Source organism: Rattus norvegicus, chromosome 2, assembly GCF_021556685.1.
Source record: "Rattus norvegicus strain SHRSP/BbbUtx chromosome 2, alternate assembly SHRSP_T2T, whole genome shotgun sequence".
NCBI lineage: Eukaryota > Metazoa > Chordata > Mammalia > Rodentia > Muridae > Rattus > Rattus norvegicus.
This window is the reverse complement of record NC_141535.1, coordinates 7327402-7350153: the sequence shown is the minus strand read 5'-3', so window position 1 is coordinate 7350153 and position 22752 is coordinate 7327402. Positions and strand designations below refer to the sequence as shown.

The window sequence follows — 22752 nt, the reverse complement described above, 5'->3', positions numbered from 1 at the left end:
CAGAAATGAGGAAACAGTCAGAGGAGTTACTACCTCACTCAGGGTAGCATGATCATGGAGTGAGCACCTCAGTCTAGGAAGTAAGGTTGTAAATCCATACATGATCTCTAGTTTGCAACACTTAGTGATGGAAAAATATAGATCATGTTTTTGAATGTTCAAATAACTCCAAAAAGAATTAACACAAAGATAAACAAAAACAAACAAACAACAACAACAAAAAAAAAACCACTTTCCTTTTGTTTTGAAGACATTGCTGGGATCCCTCTGCCACTGAACCTGAGTGGATACTCCTTGTTGCCACTGTCGTCAAATACATCTGCAAATGACCAGGCATTCAGAGTCCACCATCCACCTTGGATTCTGAGTGAATTCCATGGATGCAATGCAAATGCTTCCACCTACATGCTGAGAACTGGCCAGTGGAAGTATATAGCCTACTCTGACGGTACTTTGGTACAGCCTCAGCTCTTCGGTAAGCTTCTTGATACAGATTACGTGCAAAAAGCTGATCTGCACCACCTGCTTGAGAGAGTCAGTAATTGTTTTTGAAATAAATAAGTACCTGTTGCATCTCAGGCTGGGATAGGCTGCAATAGTTTCATGGTTTAGAGTAAGTTTATTTAGATCTAGTCTCAGTTTCTAAAACCCGTGTGTACTCTCTAGTCTGTGATGCCTAACGGTGTTATGAGCTGTCAGGTTCAGTTAATAAAAGACGAGTGCTGCCTCGCACATTAGCACCCAAACCAGAGCCAGCATAGAGCCTGCTATCCAAATCTCATTCAACCATGTTTCCTGGAATGACCTTCTGATGACTGTTGTTTCTTCATCACCAATCAAAATTCTTTTTTTTTTTACCTAGGAATAGAAGTATTTATTGATATAATAATAACTATTATTATATACACAATTTATTTTACCTAGCTTTATCAATTTATTTTGGGTTTTTTTTTTTGGTTTTTTTTTTTTTATTTTTCTTCACTTGAGTATTTCTTATATACATTTCGAGTGTTATTCCCTTTCCCGGTTTCCGGGCAAACATCCCCCTCCCCCCGCCCCTTTCTTATCGGTGTTCCCCTCCCCACCCTCCCCCCATTGCCGCCCTCCCCCCATAGTCTAGTTCACTGGGGGTTCAGTCTTAGCAGGACCCAGGGCTTCCCCTTCCACTGGTGTTCTTACTAGGATATTCATTGCTACCTATGAGGTCAGAGTCCAGGGTCAGTCCATGTATAGTCTTTAGGTAGTAGCTTAGTCCCTGGAAGCTCTGGTTGCTTGGCAATGTTGTTCATAAGGGGTCTCGAGCCCCTTCAAGCTCTTCCAGTTCTTTCTCTGATTCCTTCAACGGGGGTCCTATTCTCAGTTCAGTGGTTTGCTGCTGGCATTTGCCTCTGTGTTTGCTGTATTCTGCCTGTGTCTCTCAGGAGCGATCTACATCCGGCTCCTGTCGGCCTGCACTTCTTTGCTTCATCCATCTTGTCTAATTGGATGGCTGTATATGTATGGGCCACATGTGGGGCAGGCTCTGAATGGGTGTTCCTTCTGTGTCTGTTTTAATCTTTGCCTCTCTATTCCCTGCCAACGGTATTCTTGTTCCCCTTTTAAAGAAGGAGTGAAGCATTCACATTTTGATCATCCGTCTTGAGTTTCATTTGTTCTAGGCATCTAGGGTAATTCAAGCATTTGGGCTAATAGCCACTTATCAATGAGTGCATACCATGTGTGTTCTTCTGTGATTGGGTTACCTCACTCAGGATGATATTTTCCAGTTCCAACCATTTGCCTACGAATTTCATAAAGTCATTGTTTTTGATAGCTGAGTAATATTCCATTGTGTAGATGTACCACATTTTCTGTATCAATTCCTCTGTTGAAGGGCATCTGGGTTCTTTCCAGCTTCTGGTTATTATAAATAAGGCTGCGATGAACATAGTGGAGCACGTGTCTTTTTTATATGTTGGGGCATTTTTGGGTATATACCCAAGAGAGGTATAGCTGGATCCTCAGGCAGTTCACTGTCCAATTTTCTGAGGAACCTCCAGACTGATTTCCAGAATGGTTGTACCAGTCTGCAATCCCACCAACAATGGAGGAGTGTTCCTCTTTCTCCACATCCTCGCCAGCATCTGCTGTCACCTGAGTTTTTGATCTTAGCCATTCTCACTGGTGTGAGGTGATATCTCAGGGTTGTTTTGATTTGCATTTCCCTTATGACTAAAGATGTTGAACATTTCTTTAGGTGTTTCTCAGCCATTCGGCATTCCTCAGCTGTGAATTCTTTGTTTAGCACTGAACCCTATTTTTTAATAGGGTTATTTGTCTCCCTGCGATCTAACTTCTTGAGTTCTTTGTATATTTTGGATATAAGGTCTCTATCTGTTGTAGGATTGGTAAAGATCTTTTCCCAATCTATTGGTTGCCGTTTTGTCCTAACCACAGTCTCCTTTGCCTTACAGAAGCTTTGCAGTTTTATGAGATCCCATTTGTCGATTCTTGATCTTAGAACATAAGCCATTGGTGTTTTGTTCAGGAAATTTTTTCCAGTGCCCATGTGTTCGAGATGCTGCCCGAGTTTTTCTTGTACTAGTTTGAGTGTATCTAGTTTGATGTGGAGGTCCTTGATCCACTTGGACTTAAGCTTTGTACAGGGTGATAAGCATGGATCGATCTGCATTCTTCTACATGTTGACCTCCAGTTGAACCAGCACCATTTGCTGAAAATGCTATCTTTTTTCCATTGGATGGTTTTGGCTCCTTTGTCAAAAATCAAGTGCCCATAGGTGTGTGGGTTCATTTCTGGGTCTTCAATTCTGTTCCATTGGTCTATCTGTCTGTCTCTGTACCAATACCATGCAGTTTTTATCACTATTGCTCTGTAATACTGCTTGAGTTCAGGGATAGTGATTCCCCTTGAAGTCCTTTTATTGTTGAGGATAGTTTTAGCTATCCTGGGTTTTTTGTTATGCCAGATGAATTTGCAAATTGTTCTGTCTAACTCTTCGAAAAATTGGATTGGTATTTTGATGGGGATTGCATTGAATCTGTAGATCGCTTTTGGTAAAATGGCCATTTTTACTATATTAATCCTGCCAATCCATGAGCATGGGCGATCTTTCCATCTTCTGAGGTCTTCTTCAATTTCCTTCTTCAGAGGCTTGAAGTTCTTATTGTACAGATCTTTTACTTGCTTGGTTAAAGTCACACCGAGGTACTTCATATTATTTGGGTCTATTATGAAGGGTGTCATTTCCCTAATTTCTTTCTCGGCTTGTTTCTCTTTTGTGTAGAGGAAGGCTACTGATTTATTTGAGTTAATTTTATACCCAGCCACTTTGCTGAAGTTGTTTATCAGCTTTACTAGTTCTCTGGTGGAACTTTTGGGATCACTTAAATATACTATCATATCATCTGCAAATAGTGATATTTTGACTTCTTCTTTTCCGATCCGTATCCCCTTGATTTCCTTTTGTTGTCTGATTGCTCTAGCTAGAACTTCAAGAACTATATTGAATAAGTAGGGAGAGAGTGGGCAGCCTTGTCTAGTCCCTGATTTTAGTGTGATTGTTTCAAGTTTCTCTCCATTTAGTTTAATGTTAGCAACTGGTTTGCTGTATATGGCTTTTACTATGTTTAGGTATGGGCCTTGAATTCCTATTCTTTCCAGGACTTTTATCATGAAGGGGTGTTGAATTTTGTCAAATGCTTTCTCAGCATCTAATAAAATGATCATGTGGTTTTGTTCTTTCAGTTTGTTTATATAATGGATCACGTTGATGGTTTTCCATATATTAAACCATCCCTGCATGCCTGGGATGAAGCCTACTTGATCATGGTGGATGATTGTTTTGATGTGCTCTTGGATTCGGTTTGCCAGAATTTTATTGAGTATTTTTGTGTCGATATTCATAAGGGAAATTGGTCTGAAGTTCTCTTTCTTTGTTGGGTCTTTGTGTGGTTTAGGTATAAGAGTAATTGTGGCTTCATAGAAGGAATTCGGTAGTGCTCCATCTGTTTCAATTTTGTGGAATAGTTTGGATAATATTGGTATGAGGTCTTCTATGAAGATCTGATAGAATTCTGCACTAAACCCGTCTGGACCTGGGCTCTTTTTGGTTGGGAGACCTTTAATGACTGCTTCTATTTCCTTAGGAATTATGGGGTTGTTTAACTGGTTTATCTGTTCCTGATTTAACTTCGGTTCCTGGTATCTATCTAGGAAATTGTCCATTTCCTGCAGATTTTCAAGTTTTGTTGAATATAGGCTTTTATAGTAAGATCTGATGATTTTTTGAATTTCCTCTGAATCTGTAGTTATGTCTCCCTTCATTTGTGATTTTGTTAATTTGGACACACTCTCTGTGTCCTCTCGTTAGTCTGGCTAAGGGTTTATCTATCTTGTTGATTTTCTCAAAGAACCAATTTCTGGTTCTGTTGATTCTTTCTATGGTCCTTTTTGTGTCTACTTGGTTGATTTCAGCTCTGAGTTTGATTATTTCCTGCCTTCTACTCCTCCTGGGTGCATTTGCTTCTTTTTGTTCTAGAGCTTTTAGGTATGCTGTCAAGCTGCTGACATATGCCCTTTCCTGTTTCTTTCTGCAGGCACTCAGCGCTATGAGTTTTCCTCTTAGCACAGCTTTCATTGTGTCCCATAAGTTTGGGTATGTTGTACCTTCATTTTCATTAAATTCTAAAAAGTCTTTAATTTCTTTCTTTATTTCTTCCTTGACCAGGTTATCATTGAGTAGAGCATTGTTCAATTTCCACGTATGTGTGGGCATTCTTCCCTTATTGTTATTGAAGACCAGTTTTAGGCCGTGGTGGTCCGATAGCATGCATGGGATTATTTCTATCTTTCTATACGTGATGAGGCCCGTTTTTTGACCAATTATATGGTCAATTTTGGAGAAAGTACCATGAGGAGCTGAGAAGAAGGTATATCCTTTTGCTTTAGGATAGAATGTTCTATAAATATCCGTTAAGTCCATTTGGCTCATGACTTCTCTTATTCTGTCTACGTCTCTATTTAATTTCTGTTTCCATGATCTGTCCATTGATGAGAGTGGGGTGTTGAAATCTCCTACTATTATTGTGTGAGGTGCAATGACCAATCAAAATTCTTACACCTAAGTTTCATCCATTCCAGATTATTGATGTCTATCTCTTGGGAAGTTCACACATCATTTAATGTCACCACAGTGCTATGAGATTGCATCCTTCTCTTCTCTTTAGAGAGAAGTAAACTGGGGATCAGAGAAAGTCTGACAGACTTGCAGGGGCCTCAGAACTAGGAAGTCATAAAACTAAAAGTTCAGCATAGGTTCCCAAGCTCCTGCACCCTATGTAAATGACATCTAGCTTCATTCTGGGTGAATTCAGTTTTTAAACAGTATTTTTTTTATTTATTGTTTTTCTTATCTTTTCTCCCTATGTTGGACATAAAATAGAGTCAAGGCCATTGTTAATATTTACTGCTTCCTAAGTTTGAATCCGAGTTACAAATATAAATATTATTAATTAGAAATAATTCCTTAAAATTTCCTGAAGAAAACACCAATGGCTTATGGTCTAAGATCAAAAATTGACAAATGGAATCTCATAAAACTACAAAGCTTCTGTAAGACAAAGGACACTGTTGTTAGGGCAAAACAGCAACCAATAAATTGGGAAAAGAACTTTACCAATCCTACAACTGATAGAGGGCTTATATCCAAAATATACAAAGAACTCAAGAAGTTAGACCACAGGGAGACAAATAACCCTATTAAAAAATGGGGTTCAGAGCTAAACAAACAATTCATAGCTGAGGAATGCCAAATGGCTGAGAAACACCTAAAGAAATGTTCAACATCTTTAGTCATAAGGGAAATGCAAATCAAAACAACCCTGAGATCCCACCTCACACTAGTCAGAATGGCTAAGATCAAAAACTCCAGCAACAGCAGATGCTGGCAAGGATGTGGAGAAAGAGGAACACTCCTCCATTGTTGGTGGGATTGCAGACTGGTACAACCATTCTGGAAATCAGTCTGGAGGTTCCTAAGAAAATTGGACATTGAACTACATGAGGACCCAGCTACACCTCTCTTGGGCATATAACCAAAAGATGCTCCAACAAATAACAAAGACACATGCTCCATTATGTTCATAGCAGCCTTCTTTATTGGAAGCTGGAAAGAACCCAGATGCCCTTCAACAGAGGAGTGGATACAGAAAATGTGGTACATCTATACAATGGAATACTACTCAGCTATCAAAAACAATGACTTTATGAAAGTCATAGGCAAATGGATAGAACTGGAAAATATCCTGAGTGAGGTAACCCAATCACAGAAAACACACATGGTATGCACTCATTGATAAATGGATATTAGCTCAAATGCTCGAATTACCTTAAATGCATAGAACACATGAAACTGAAGACTGATGATGAAAATGTGAATTCTTCACTCCTTCTTTAAACGGGGAACAAGAATACCCTTGGGAGGGAATAGGGAGGCAAAGTTTAGAACAGAGGCTGAAGGAACGCCCATTCAGAGCCTGCCCCACATGTGACCCATACATATACAGCCACCAAACTAGATAAGATGGATGAAGCAAAGAAGTGCAAGCCAACAAGAACTGGATGTAGATCTCTTGTGAGAGGCACAGTCAGAATATGGCAAATACATAGGCATATGCCAGCAGCAAACCACTGAACTGAGAATGGGACCCCCGTTGAAGGAATGAGAGAAAGGACTGAAAGAGGTTGAAGGGGCTTGAGACCCCATATGAACAACAATGCCAGCAAGATGAACTTTCAACCCTCAATATCTATACTTCAAATGCAAGTGCACCTACATACATAAAAGAAACCTTACTATAGCTCAAAGCACACACTGCTTACACAATAGTACTGGAAGACTTCAACACCACACTCTCACCAATGGACAGTTCATGGAAAGAGAAACTGAACAAACACACAGTGAAACTAACAAGTTATGAACAAAATGGATTTGAAAGATATCTATAGAACAATTCATCCTAAAAGAAGAGAATATTGCTTCTTTTAAGCACCTCATGGTACCTTCTCCAAAGTTGACCATATAATCGATCACAAAAAAAGGCATCAACAGATACAAGAAGATTGAAATAATCTCGTACATCCTATCAGATCACCACGGACTAAGACTGGTCTTCAATAACAACAAACAGGACAGAAAGCCCACATACACATGGAAGCTGAACAACTCTCTACTCAATCATAACTTGGTCAGGGAGGAAATAAAGAAATTAATACTTTTTAGAGTTTAATGAAAATAAAGGGACAACATACTCAAACTTATGGAAAACAATGAAAGCAGTGCTAAGAGGAAAAATCATAGCTCTGAGGCCTCCAAAAAGAGACTGGAAGGAACATACACTAACAGTTTGACAGCACACCTGAAAGCTCTAGAACGGAAAGAAGCAAATATACCCAAGAGGCGTAGACCACAAGAAAAATCAAACATATGGAGGGAAACAACCAATTAGAAACAAAATGAACTATAAAAAGAATCAATAAAATCAAGAGCTGGTATTTTGAGAAAATCAAGAAGATAGATAAACTGATAGAGGGCACAAAGAGAGTATCCAAATGAACAAAATCAAAAATGAAATGGGAGACATAACAATAGACTATGAGGAAATCCAAAAAAAAAAAAAATCAGATCCTACTACAAAACCCTGTACTCAACAAAACTGGAAAATCTGGATGAAATGGACAATTTTCTAGACAGATACCAGGTACCAAAATTAAATCAGGATCAGATTAACAATCTAAACAGTCCCATAACTCCTAAAGAATAGAAGCAGTTATTAAAAGTCTCCCAAACAAAAACAATCCAGGACCAGATGGGTTTAATGCAGAATGCTATCAGACCTTCATAGAAGACCTAATACCAATACTATCCAAACTATTCCACAAAATAGAACAGAAGGAATACTACCAAATTCCTTCTATGAAGCCACAATTACTCTTATACCTAAACCACACAAAGATCCAACAAAGAAAGAGAACTTCAGATCAATTTCTCTTATGAATATCCATGCAAAAAAACACAATACAATTCTTGCAAACCGAATCCAAGAACACATCAAAACAATCATCCATCATGATCAAGTAGGCTTCATCCCAGGGACACAGGGATGGTTCTATATATGGAAATCCATCAACATAATCCACTATATAAACAAAAAAGAAAAAAAACACAGGATCATTTTCATTAGATGCTGAGAAAGCATTTGACAAAATTCAACACCCCTTCATGATAAAAGTCTTGGAAAGATCAGGAATTCAAGACCTATACCTAAACATAGTAAAAGCCATATACAGCAAACCAGTAGCCAAGATCTGTATGGCAAGAACTTCAAGTCTCTGAAGAAAGAAATTGAAGATCTCAGAAGATGGGAATATCTCCCATGCTCATGAATTGGCAGGATTAATATTGTCAAAATGGCCATCTTGCCAAAAGCAATCTACAGATTCAATGCAATCCCCATCAAAATTCCAACTCAATTCTTCATAGAGTTAGAAAGCACAATTTCCAAATTTATTTGGAATAACAAAAATCCCAGGATAGGGAAAACTATTCTCAACAATAAAGGAACTTCTGAGGGAATCACCATCCCTGATCTCAAGTTATATTACAGAGCAATAGTGATAAAAACTGTATGGTATTGGTACAGCTACAAGCAGGTAGACCAACTGAATAGAATTGAAGACCCAGAAATGAACCCACATACCTTTGGTCACTTGATATTTGACAAAGGAGCTAAAACCATCCAGTTGAAAAAAGACAGCATTTTCAATAAATGTTGCTGGTTCAACTGGAGGTCAGTATGTAGAGGAATGCAAATTCATTAATTTTTATCTCCCTGTATAAAAGCTCAAGTCCAAGTGCATCAAGGACCTCCACATAAAACTAGACGCACTCAAACTAATAGAACAAAAAGTGGGGGAAAGCCTGGAACACATGGACACAGGGACAAATTTTCCCTGGACAGGGAAAATTTCCTGACCAGAACACCAATGGCTTATGCTCTAAGATCAACAGAGCAATGGATACTGAAAATGTGATACATTTATACAATGGTGTACTACTCAGATATTAAAAACAATGACTTCATGAAATTCATAGGCAAATGGACAGAACTAGAAAATGTCCTGAGTGAGGTAACCCAATCATAAAATAACACACATGGTGTGTACTGTGGGTAAATACTGCAATACCTAAATATAAATGTCTAAATTCTCAGATTACCCAAGATACAATCCACAGACCACATGAAGCTCAAGAAGAAGGACAACTAAAGTGCCAATGCTTCACTCCTTCTTAAAAAGTGGAACAAAAGTATTCATAAGAGGAGCTATGGAGACAAAGTTTAGAGCAGAGACTGAAGCAATGGTCATTCAGAGCCTACCGCACCTAGGGATACAACTCATATACATACAGCCACTAAACCCAGACAATATTGCTGATGCTAAGAAGTGCATGCTGACAGGAGCCTGATATAGCTGTCTCCTGAGAGGCTCTGCCAGAGCATGTCAAATATAAAGGCAAATGCTAGCAGCAAACCATTGAACTGAGAATGGGACCCCCATTGGAGGAATTAGAGAAAGGATTAAAGGAGCTGAAAGAGGTTGCAACCTGTAAGAACAACAATACCAATCAGCCAGAGCTCCCAGGGACTAAACTACTACCCAAAGAGTACACATGGACAGACCCATGGCTCCAGCTACATATGTAGCAAAGGATGGCCTTGTTTGGTACCAGTGGAATCCCTTGATCCTGCCAAGGCTGGACCTCCCAATGTAGGGAAATGTCATGGTGGGGAGGCGGAAAGGATGGGTGGCTGGGTAGGGGAACACCCTCATAGAAGAAGGGGGAGGGGAGATAAGATTATGGATGGGAAGCTAGGAGAGGGGATAACATTTGAAATGTAAATAAAGTATACAATTAAAAAAAAGAAACAAAAAAATTAAGCTAGCTATAACATTTGTTGTCCAATTGTTCTTTGGTGGAAAATGCAAAGCTTAAGGGAAGTCCTAACTGGAATAGTGTGTGTGCTGGCAATTGAACTCAGGACCTCTGAAGACCCCCGGATATAGATTCTTAAGAAAACAGCAGTTGAGGATCTGTGGTGTAGGATCTCAAGGACTGTTTGTCTTGATTTCTTTGGTATCTGGTCCTTTCACTCTGAAAATATGTAAGCTTTCAAAGGTTATATACATATTTATTTTAACACATGTATGGATGTACAGTATCCACAATTCAGCTAATGATTCTTTGCTCTATGTTTGAACAGGAGAAAGGCATCAAACTTTATAATGAACGACTGAAACACCCACACTTTGGTCTTCCTTCTTCTTGAACTTCATATGGTCTATGAATTGTACCTTGGGTATTCCAAGTTTTTGGGCTAATTTCTACTTATCAATGAGTGGATACCATGTGTATCCTTTTCTGATTGGGTTACCTCACTCAGGATAATTTTTAGTTCAATCTACTTGCCTAAGAATTTAATGAAGTCTTTCTCTTTAGTAACACAGTAGTACTCCATTGTGTATATGGACTATATTTTCTGTATCCATTCCTCTGTTGAAGGACAGACATCCGGGGTGTTTCCAGCTTCTGGCTGTTATGAATAAGGCTCCTACATGGGTCCTTGATATATGTTGGAGCATCATTTGGGTATATGCCCAGGAGTGGTATAGGTGGGTCTTCAGGTAGCACTATGTCCAGTTTTCTGAGGAACCTCCAGACTGATTTCCAGAGTGGTTGTACCAGTCTGCAATCCCACCAACAATGGAGGAGTGTTCCTCTTTCTCCACATCCTGGCCTGCATCTGTTGACATCTGAGTTTTTTTTATCTTAGCCATTCTGACTGGTGTGAGGTGGAATCTCAGGGTTGTTTTGATTTGCATTTTCCTGATGACTAAGCATATTGAACATTTCTTTAGGTACTTCTCAGCCATTCGATATTCCTCAGCTATGAATTTTTTGTTTAGCACTGTACCCCATTTTTAATAGGGTTATTTTTCTCTCTGGAGTCTAACTTCTTGAGTTCTTTGTATATTTTGGATATTAGCCCTCTGGTGGAACTTTTGGGGTCACTTAAATACACTATCATATCATCTGAAAATTCTTCTTCCTTTCCAATTTGTATCCCTTTGACCTGGTTACCTTGGTCTGATTGCTCTGGCTAGGACTTCAAGTACTATATTGAATAAGTAGGGAGAGTGGGCAGCCTTGTCTAGTCCCTGATTTTAGTGGGATTGCTTCAAGTTTCTCTCCATTTAGTTTGATGTTGGCTACTGGTTTGCTGTATATTGCTCTTACTATGTTTGGGTATGGACCTTGAATTCCTGATCTTTTCCAAGACTTCTATCGTGAAGGAGTATTGAATTTTGTCAAATGATTTCTCAGCATCTAATGAGATGATCATGTGTTTTTTTCCCTTTGAGTTTGTTTATATAATGTATTATGTTGATGAATTTCCATATATTAAACATCTCTGCATCCCTGACATATGGCCTACTTGATCATGATGGATTTTAATGTGTTCTTGGATTCAGTTTGTGAGAATCTTATTGAATATTTTTGCATCAATATTCATAAGGGAAATTGTTCTGTCTTTGTGTGTCATGTTCGGTCTTTGTGTGATTTAGATATAAGTGTGATTTTGGCTTCATAGAACAAACTGGGTAGGGTTCCTTCTGTTTCTATTTTATGGAATAGTTTGTACAGTAATGGTATTAGGTTTTCTATGAAGGTCTGATAGAATTCTGCACTAAACCCATCTGGCCCTGGACTTTTTTTGGTTGGAAGACTTTATTGACTGCTTCTATTTAGGAGTTATGGGACTGTTTAGATGGCTTATCTGATTCTGATTTATCTTCAGTACCTATTATCTGTCTAGAGAATTGTCCATTTCACCCAGATTTTACAGTTTCATTGAAAGTAGGCTTTTGTAGTGGCATCTGCTGATTTTTTTTAATTTCCTTGGTTTCTGTTGTTATGTCTCCCTTTTCATTTCTGATTTTATTCATTTGGATACTGACTGTGTGTACTCTGGTTAGTCTGGCTAGGAGTTTATCTATCTTCTTGATTTTCTCTAAGAACTAGCTCCTTGTTTTGTTGATTCTTTGTATAGTTCTCTTTGTTTCTACTTGGTTGATTTCAGCCCTGCATTTGATTATGTGGCCTACTCCTCTTGGGTATATTTGCTTCTTTCTGTTCTAGAGCTTTCACATGTGCTGTCAAGCTGTTAGTGTATGTTCCTTCCAGTCTCTTTTTGGAGGCCTCAGAGCTATGATTTTTCCTCTTAGCAGTGCTATCATTGTGTCCTATAAGTTTGGGTATATTGTGCCTTCATTTTCATTAAATTCTAAAACTTCTTTAATTTCTTTATTTCTTGCTTGACCAAGTTATGATTGAGTAGAATGTTGTTCAGCTTCCATGTGTATCGGGACTTTCTGTTGGTTTTATTGTTATTGAACCAGACTTAATCCATGGTGATCTGATAGCATACATGGGATTATTACAATCTTCTTGTATCTGTTGATGCATGTTTTGTAACTGATTAAGTGGTCAGTTTTGGAGACGGTACCATGAGATGCTGAGAGGACGGTATATTCTTTTGTTTTAGAATGAAATGCTCTATAGATATCTGTTAAATCCATTTGGTTCATAACTTCTATTAGTTTCCCTGTATCTCTGTTTAGTTTCTATTTCTATAATCTGTCTATTGATGAGAGTGGGGTGTTGAAGTCTCCCACGATTATTGTGCGAGGTGCAATATGTATTTTGAGTTTTAGTAAAGTTTCTTTTTTGAATGTGGGTACCCTTGCATTTGGAGCATAGGTGTTGAGAATTGAGAGTTCATCTTGGTAGATTTTTCCTTTGATGAATATGAAGTGACCTTCCTTATCTTTTTTGAAAACTTCTGGTTGAAAGTCAATTTTATTCGATATTAAAATGGCTACTTGTTTCTTGGAACCATTTGCTTGGAAAGTGGTTTTCCACCCTTTTACTCTGAGGTAGTGTCTGTCCTTGTCTCTGAGGTGTGTTTCCTGTATGCAGAAAAATGTTTGGTCCTGTTTATGTATCCAGTCTGTCAGTCTATGTCTTTTTATTGGAGAATTGAGTCCATTTGATTTAAGAGAGATTAAGGAAAAGTGAATGTTGCTTACTCTTATTTTTGTTTATAAAGGTGGAATTATGTTTGTGTGTCCGTCTTCTTTTGGCTTTGTTGAAAGAAGATTACTTTCTTGGTTTTTTTTTTTTTTTTCTAGGATGTAGCTTCCCTCCTTGTGTTGGAGTTTTCCATCTATTATCCTTTGTAGGGCTGAGTTGTATAAAGATATTGTGTAAATTTGGTTTTGTCATCGAATGTCTTGATTTATGTATCTCTTTTAATTGAGTTTTGCTGGGTATAGAAGCCTGGGCTGGCATTTGTGTTCTCTTAGGGCCTGTATGACATCTGCCCAGGATCTTCTTGCTTTTAGAATCTCTGGTAAGAAATCTGGTGTAATTCTGATAGGTTTGCCTTTATATGTTACTTGACATTTTTCCTTAATGTTTTTAATATTCTTCCTGTGTTTTGTGCATTTGGTGTTTTGATTATTATGTGGCAGGAGGATTTTCTTTTTTTATTATTATTATTATTATTAACTTGAGTATTTCTTATATACATTTCGAGTGTTATTCCCTTTCCCAGTTTCCGGGCAAACATCCCCCTCCCCCCTCCCCTTTATCGGTGTTCCCATCCCCACCCTCCCCCCATTGCCGCCCTCCCCCCACCAGTCTAGTTCACTGGGGGTTCAGTCTTAGCAGGACCCAGGGCTTCCCCTTCCACTGGTGCTCTTACTAGGATATTTATTGCCATCTATGAGGTCAGAGTCCAGGGTCGGTCCATGTATAGTCTTTAGGTAGTGGCTTAGTCCCTGGAAGCTCTGGTTGCTTGGCATTGTTGTACATATGGGGTCTCGAGCCCCTTCAAGATCTTCCAGTTCTTTCTCTGATGCAGGAGGATTTTCTTAACATAGATATAAACATCCTTTTTATCGTTAATTTTTATATATCATTCCATTTGCTTACATCTCAAATGATATCCCCATTCGCAGTTACCCCACAACCCCACACCCCATCCTCCCTCCCCTTTGCCTCTAGGGTGCTTACCCACCCACCTACCCACTCCTGCCCCACTGCTTCAGCATCCTCCTATGCTGGGGCATAAAACCTCCACAAAGCTGAGGGTCTTTCCTCCCACTGATGTCAGACAAAGCCATCCTCTGCTACATATGTATTCTTAACAAAATCACTGAAAAGCAAAGATAGGCGTGCTTTAAAAAGGTCAGTCTCCTTGATCAATTTGATTTTATCCCATAGATAGAGTGTATCCTCAAATTCGGAGCTGGAACATGTCCCTACTCCTGTACATTAATTTTTGTCAGAGCTAAAAAAAATGTTACTGGGACATATGTTCATAACAAAAATATTTAAACTCCGAGAAAAAAAATAGAAGAAGACAGGAAAGGATGGAAAGATACACCATGCTTAAGAACTATGTAATTAACATTGTTAAATGAGACAGGAGAAATTTCTTTTCTGTTCCTGTTTATCTGGGGTTCTGTAGGCTTCTTTTATGCTTATGGTCATCTTTTTCTCTAGGTTATGGAAATTATCTTCTATAATTTTGTTGAAGATATTTACTGTCCCTTTAAGTTGAGAATTTTCACTCTCGTATACCTATTATCCTTAGGTTTGATCTTCTCATTGTGTCCTGGGTTTCCTAGATATTTTTGGTTAGGAGCTTTTTGCATTGTGCATTTTCTTTGACTGTTGTGTCAACATTTTCTGTGGTATCTTCTGCCCCTGAGATTCTCTCATCTATCTCTTGTATTCTGTTTATGATGCTTGAATTTATGACTCCTGATCTCCTTCCTAGGTTTTTTATCTCCAGGGTTGTCTCCCTTTGTGATTTCTTTTTTTTTTTATGTATGAGGTTTTTATTTATAAATGCATATATTCTCTAGTTTACATACTAAGTAAAGCATGCCAGTAAATGTTTGTACTACAATCTCTTGGGAGTTCTAAGAAAGCAGGATTAAAATTCCAAGAAGTTGAGTGCCAGCATGGACTACCCTTTGTGATTTCTTTATAGTTTCTATTTCTATTTTTAGATCCTGGGTGGTTTTATTCAATTCTTGGTTATGTTTTCCTATAATTCTTTAAGGGATTTTTGTTTTTCCTCTTTAAGGTCTTCTACCTGTTTACCTGTGTTCTCTTTAAGGGAGTTATTTATGTCCTTCCTAAAGTCCTCTATCATTATCATGAGATGTTATTTTAAATCCAAATCTTGCTTTTCCAGTGTGATAGGGTATCCAGGACTTGCTGTGGTGGGAGAACTTGGTTCTGATGATGCCAAATAGCCTTGGTTTCTGTGATTAGGTTCTGTGTTTGCCTCTAGCCATCTGACTATCTCTGGTTTTAGTTGGTGCAGCTTGTCCTTCCTGTGGGCCTCTGAGCCTGTGATCTTAAGAATGAGAGCACCAATGAGAGACTACCTTTCTCCAGGCAGGTTTTAGGTATGGAGGGCAGTGTCACAGCCTTATCTCTGGGAGCACATGGAGACTAGAAGGATCCTGTCCCAGGCTGCTCTGCAGTTCTTCTGCTCTGTGTGCTCCTGGTGGGTACCTCTTTGGACTGTTATTGGAGCGAAAGTGGTGATCTTACCTGTGGGTTTAGAAGTGAGAGTGTTGGGCCCCAGCAGTCTTGCCACCCATTTTGCAGTTAGCTGTCACAAATCCCTGTAACCCAGTAAAATCAAGTTACTGGAGGCTTGTATTTTATCAGTCAGATTTATATCAGTAAAATCTCAACCCACAAATGTCCAATGAAAGAATCAGAGCATGATGTTGATATAAACTGCCCATTTCGATTGGACAAATTTATCCTGTAATAATCCATATCTTACATGATATTCATAACTACCTGTGACTATTTAAAGCCACACTGATCTGGGTCACCCTTCTCTTCCTCCATCTTCCTTCCTCCCCTCTCCATACTCTGTCCCATCTCTAAAATTCTCAGCCTGCCTTTCTTTTTCACTACCCAGTAGCAGGCTCTTGCCTTACCTTTTGCCTGCCCTCACCTGCACATAAACAGCAACCCACATGAGAGAACTCCTGGGAAACCAGCTCTTTCCAGGCAGGATTTGGGTAAGGAGGGCTGTGGGACTGCCTTAGCTTTAGGTGCATATGGAGACCAGAAGCATTTTATTATTTTCAAATATGTATTTGTTCCTTTTTTATTCTTTACAAACTTACACATTACCAGTTCAGAAATTTGAGAGTTTTCAGTCCCGCTACAGCTTTAACAAAATGTTCCTTCTGTCCTTCTGTATGTCTGCAAGCTCCTCAGGCCAGCATATGACTAGGGCAACTAGCTTTACCACCAGCCCCCGCACCACCCCCCAGTATTAGCTGAGCTTAATACTGCTTGGGAAATGAGCCTATCTGCCTCAGCTCTGGGAAGTTTTTCACCTGTGGGTCATGCCTTGAGGCTCCAGTTCCCCACTTGCTACCCCCTGCCCACAGGCCTCTACTCACTCTCCCAGCTAGAAAACTGCTTTAACCTTGGGGCTTTTCTTTTTTTTTTTTTTTTTTTTTATTAACTTGAGTGTTTCTTATTTACACTTCGAGTGTTATTCCCTTTCCCGGTTTCCGGGAAAACATCCCCCTAACCCCTCCCCCTCCCCTTCTTTATGGGTATTCCCCTCCCCATCCTCCCCCCATTGCCGCCCTCCCCCCAACAATCACGTTCACTGGGGGTTCAGTCTTAGCAGGACCAAGGGCTTCCCCTTCCACTGGTGATCTTACTAGAATATTCATTGCTACCTATGAGGTCAGAGTCCAGGGTCAGTCCATGTATAGTCTTTAGGTAGTGGCTTAGTCCCTGGAAGCTCTGCTTGCTTGGCATTGTTGTTCATAAGGGGTCTCGAGTTCCTTCAAGCTCTTCGAGTTCTTTCTCTGATTCCTTCAACGGGGGTCCCGTTCTCAGTTCAGTGATTTGCTGCTGGCATACGCCTCTGTATTTGCTGTATTCTGCCTGTGTCTCTCAGGAGCGATCTACGTCCGGCTCCTGTCAGCCTGCACTTCTTTGCTTCATCCATCTTGTCTAATTGGATGGCTGTATATGTATGGGCCACATGTGGAGCGGGCTCTGAATGGGTGTTCCTTCTGTGTCTGTTTTAATCTTTGCCTCTCTATTCCCTGCCAAGAGTATTCTTGTTCCCCTTTTAAAGAGAGTGAAGCATCCACATTTTGGTCATCATTCTGGAGTTTCATGTGGTCTGTGTATAAAGGGTAATTCAAGCATTTGGGCTAATAGCCACTTATTGACGAGTTCATACCACGTGTGTTTTTCTGTGATTGGGTTACCTCACTCAGGATGATATTTTCCAGTTCCAACCATTTGCCTACGAATTTCATAAAGTCATTGTTTTTGATAGCTGAGTAATATTCCATTGTGTAGATGTACCACATTTTCTGTATCCATTCCTCTGTTGAAGGGCATCTGGGTTCTTTCCAGCTTCTGGCTATTATAAATAAGGCTGCGATGAACATAGTGGAGCACGTGTCTTTTTTATATGTTGGGGCATCTTTTGGGTATATGCCCAAGAGAGGTATAGCTGGATCCTCAGGCAGTTCACTGTCCAATTTTCTGAGGAACCTCCAGACTGATTTCCAGAATGGTTGTACCAGTCTGCAATCCCACCAACAATGGAGGAGTGTTCCTCTTTCTCCACATCCTCGCCAGCTTCTGCTGTCACCTGAGTTTTTGATCTTAGCCATTCTCACTGGTGTGAGGTGAAATCTCAGGGTTGTTTTGATTTGCATTTCCCTTATGACTAAAGATGTTGAACATTTCTTTAGGTGTTTCTCAGCCATTCGGCATTCCTCAGCTGTGAATTCTTTGTTTAGCTCTGAACCCCATTTTTTAATAGGGTTTTTTTTGTCTCCCTGCAGTCTAACTTTTTGAGTTCTTTGTATATTTTGGATATAAGGTCTCTATCTGTTGTAGGATTGGTAAAGATCTTTTCCCAATCTGTTGGTTGCCGTTTTGTCCTAACCACAGTGTCCTTTGCCTTACAGAAGCTTTGCAGTTTTATGAGATCCCATTTGTCTATTCTTGATCTTAGAGCCTAAGCCATTGGTGTTTTGTTCAGGAAATTTTTTCCAGTGCCCATGTGTTCCAGATGCTTCCCTAGTTTTTCTTCTATTAGTTTGGGTGTATGTAGTTTGATGTGGAGGTCCTTGATCCACTTGGACTTAAGCTTTGTACAGGGTGATAAGCATGGATCGATCTGCATTCTTCTACATGTTGACCTCCAGTTGAACCAGCACCATTTGCTGAAAATGCTATCTTTTTTCCATTGGATGGTTTTGGCTCCTTTGTCAAAAATCAAGTGACCATAGGTGTGTGGGTTCATTTCTGGGTCTTCAATTCTGTTCCATTGGTCTGTCTGTCTGTCTCTGTACCAATACCATGCAGTTTTTATCACTATTGCTCTGTAATACTGCTTGAGTTCAGGGATAGTGATTCCCCCTGAAGTCCTTTTATTGTTGAGGATAGTTTTAGCTATCCTGGGTTTTTTGTTATTCCAGATGAATTTGCAAATTGTTCTGTCTAACTCTTTGAAGAATTGGATTGGTATTTTGATGGGGATTGCATTGAATCTGTAGATCACTTTTGGTAGAATGGCCATTTTTACTATATTAATCCTGCCAATCCATGAGCATGGGAGATTTTTTCCATCTTCTGAGGTCTTACTCTTATACCTAAACTACACAGAGACCCAACAAAGAAAGAGAACTTCAGACCAATTTCCCTTATGAATATCGATGCAAAAATACTCAATAAAATTCTGGCAAACCGAATTCAAGAGCACATCAAAACAATCATCCACCATGATCAAGTAGGCTTCATCCCAGGCATGCAGGGATGGTTTAATATACGGAAAACCATCAACGTGATCCATTATATAAACAAACTGAAAGAACAAAACCACATGATCATTTCATTAGATGCTGAGAAAGCATTTGACAAAATTCAACACCCCTTCATGATAAAAGTCCTGGAAAGAATAGGAATTCAAGGCCCATACCTAAACATAGTAAAAGCTATATACAGCAAACCAGTTGCTAACATTAAACTAAATGGAGAGAAACTTGAAGCAATCCCACTACAATCAGGGACTAGACAAGGCTGCCCACTCTCTCCCTACTTATTCAATATAGTTCTTGAAGTTCTAGCCAGAGCAATCAGACAACAAAAGGAGATCAAGGGGATACAGATCGGAAAAGAAGAGGTCAAAATATCACCTTGGGGCTTTTCTAATGCCTGAATCTTTGGTTCTAAGCTTGGTTTTGGATTATATGTCCCACATTAGGCACCATTTGTAGCTATGGGCTTTTCACTATGCACCAGTTCTCAAATAACAGCTCTGAAAATTATTTATGACAAATGCCTAGGCCATAAGCTTAGGCTTGTTTCCTGACCAGCTTGTAACCTATATAACCTGTTAATTCTATTTTATGTGTGCCACAAGGCTGGTTACCTGTCCAGTTTCATGTGTCCTTCAGAGCCCCAGTGCTGAATGTACCAACGTCTGACTCTTTCCCAGAATTCCTATCTCTGCCTGCCAGTGTCCCTTCTTCCAATCCTGCCTTAGCTCATTGTTTTCCAGATTTTTATTGACCAGTGACACTTCCACATAGTACACAAGAAATTCTCTCTACAAACAGTAGACATTTATTCTAAGCCAGTTTAGTAACTGCAGGAATTCAGCTATGTCTGCCGTCAGAGTACACATAAGAAAAAGAGTGTAGTGACAGAATGATTACATTAAGATATATGTTTATTCATCAACAGGAGTGTTTCACGTTTAGTAAATTATCCATGGCCATTCCTTGCTTCCCGATCATTGACCTAAAACAGCTGAGAGTCATTGTGAGATGTAATGTTAGAAGAACATAACTATTAATGTGCTCTGCTGCTGCTAATGTGAATGCATACTGCATTCTTATGCAAAGAAGAAAGGAAAATAAAAGTAAATCATAATATCACAATGATATTCTAGCAAAACTATTTTAGAACATAACTGTTTTATTTCTTTTCTTTCAGATCTTTCACTGGACCCAGATGAGCTAACAAACATTGCTACAGAATTTCCAGAAATTACTTATTCACTGGACCAGCAGCTTCGTTCTGTTATAAACTACCCTAAAGTGTCAGCTTCAGTCCATCAGTACAATAAAGAGCAGTTTATCATGTGGAAACAAAGCGTAGCACAAAATTACTCAAATTATATAGCACACCTTAGGTGGCATCAAGATTGGCAAAAAGACCCAAGGAAGTATGAAAATGCAATCCAACGGTGGCTTGCAGTCCACTCCAGTCCACCAACTCACAGCCCACTCTCCTTAGTCCACCAGTGGCTCACAACCCACTCTTCTCCAATAGCAGTAGACAATAAAAAAACTTTCTCAAGCTATACATGAATACGTTAGTGCATACTGAGCTGAAATAGCCTCAGTGATTGCCAATTTTACTTACTTTCAAAATACATACTGTATCTCAAGTGCCAATGAATACAGAACTCACATTGTCAGAACTAGTTGTACTAAAACCTTATTGTTGCAGAGCTCTGACAGTTTAACATCAGAAGTATTTAAAGAATAGAAGCAGGCACTCTTATTTCCCTGGATGATACAGAATATGAACTATTTTAACAGCCATCAGTTATTATTTATGAATCGTATTTCGTGACTTACTAGTTCTTTTATGAAACTCTTTAGATATATTTGATATGTTAGAACTACTTAATTGGATATAGACTCTAATATAGTTGATTTTAGTTTTGTTGTTGTTGTTATTTTAAAAAAAAGAATATGAAGCTCCCTTCCTTTCCTGGTCAGCACCCTCCAAAGGGCAACTACAATCACCTTGTGTCCTTTGTGGACAAGCTACATATAGTCATCAACCAAATGAATATATTATTTACATGGACATGCAGGCATACACACAATTGATAATGTTCTTTGTAGGGTTTTTTCTGGCATATTGTGCTCTGGCTTTATTTTCTAGTTCCAATTAATAATAGATGCTGAAATGTAAAATTGCTGAGCAGGGATTTACAAAAATTTCTGTCGCTTTTCTCAAGTTGTTTCTAAAGACATTCTAGCAGTTGGCATTCCCACCAGTAGATAGCTAATATTTTATCTTTATTTACTGTGAGTACTGACATTTTTTTCATAGATCTAATAACCAGTAAAATTTGCATCAGAATGACCTTCCATATGTCTCTTGGCCATTTTCTCTATAGGTTATTAGCATTGTCTTTCTCTTACATGCATACTTTTAGATATTAGCCTTTTGAAAAGAAAAAAAGGACTAGAGAGATTGTTCTGTGGTTCAGAGCACTTGCTACTCATCCAGAGGACAAAGCTCCAATTATTGACACCTATACAGTGCCTCACAACTTGTGTATAACTCCAATTCAGGGGAGCCAGTGCTCTTTCTGGCCCCCAAGGGTGCCAGGCAAACATGTAGTGCACAGACTAAATGCAGGCAAGTCTCATTCATATAAAATTTTTAAAATAATAAACAAATACTTTTTTTAAAAAAACTACTGGAAATAGTATTTACTTTGTCTTTTGCTATTGACCCGGGGAAAATCTGTATTTTCTTGTAACATATTTATAAATCTTAGTACCAAATAAATATTGTGATTTTTAAAATTAAAATATTCATTAAAATGTTTATAAATCTTTATTTTGTAGCTTTTAGAATTTGTGTCCTATTATGAATGTTCTTCTCTCCGATGCTCTGATGTTCATAAAGTTTTGTTTTTAGCCCTTAGATCTTTGATCCATGTAAGATTCTTTACATATTAAAGATCTGACTTTAGTTTTTAGTGTTGCTGTTTTCTTCAGTTTTGTTTGGCTGCTAAACGATTTACCTTTTATTGTGTTGACTGTCTCCTCTCCTACTACACTCCATTACATAACATCTTAGGTTGAATCATTATCTTCTCCTCTGATCTGTTTGACCGTATCAAGGTCCCATCTGTAAGTATGTCCTTTCTGAGTCTTCTGCTTCTTACATGTAGTTAATCTGAAGCCCAGGGCCACATGTAGTACTCTGTTTTGTCCCAGCTACTCTTGTTTAATTTCTCCATACGAATTTGGACTAATTACCAAAATGTATAATTCTTTTTTTCTTTTCATTTTTCATTATTTGTTCATTTATTTTGTTTTGTTTCTTGAGACAGAGTTTCTATGTATGGCTGCTGCTGTCCTGGAACCTGACATTTTAAACTAGAATGGCTTCGAATTCAGATATCTGCCTGCTGCTGCCCTAAGGTCCACTTAAAAAAAATCCTTCTAAATAAGGTAATTAAATGTATAGCCTAATTTAGAGAGAATGAAGTTCTTGATGACAGTCATTCAGAACATAGTCTACTGTTTGTCTTTGTTTATCCCTTGGCACAGAAGTCAGACTGGGCTACTGAACCCTTGTCTAAAAAGGGAAAAATGCACCCATTCACAAAGAAGCCTGAACACTGTCACACTGCTATGTCTGTAAAGCCCTCCTGTCACTGATCACAATGTGAAACTACTGTGAATTTATTCCTAGTTGTTACATCATTTATTCTGTTTCATTTTTGTTT

The 22752-nt window shown here is 38.8% G+C and overlaps 1 protein-coding gene across 2 annotated transcripts in view; it reads left to right on the top strand.

The window, feature by feature from the left end:
- Positions 1-21989, top strand: part of Arsk (arylsulfatase family, member K) — a 55266-nt gene extending 33277 nt beyond the window's left edge. Inside the window, 2 exon segments of one of the 2 annotated variants that reach the window (NM_001047917.2) lie at positions 251-475; positions 20205-21989. In NM_001047917.2, the coding sequence (NP_001041382.1) occupies positions 251-475; positions 20205-20581 (602 nt within the window). In that variant the 3' untranslated portion in view covers positions 20582-21989. 2 annotated transcript variants of the gene reach the window in all.
- Positions 21990-22752: the final 763 nt, after the last annotated feature.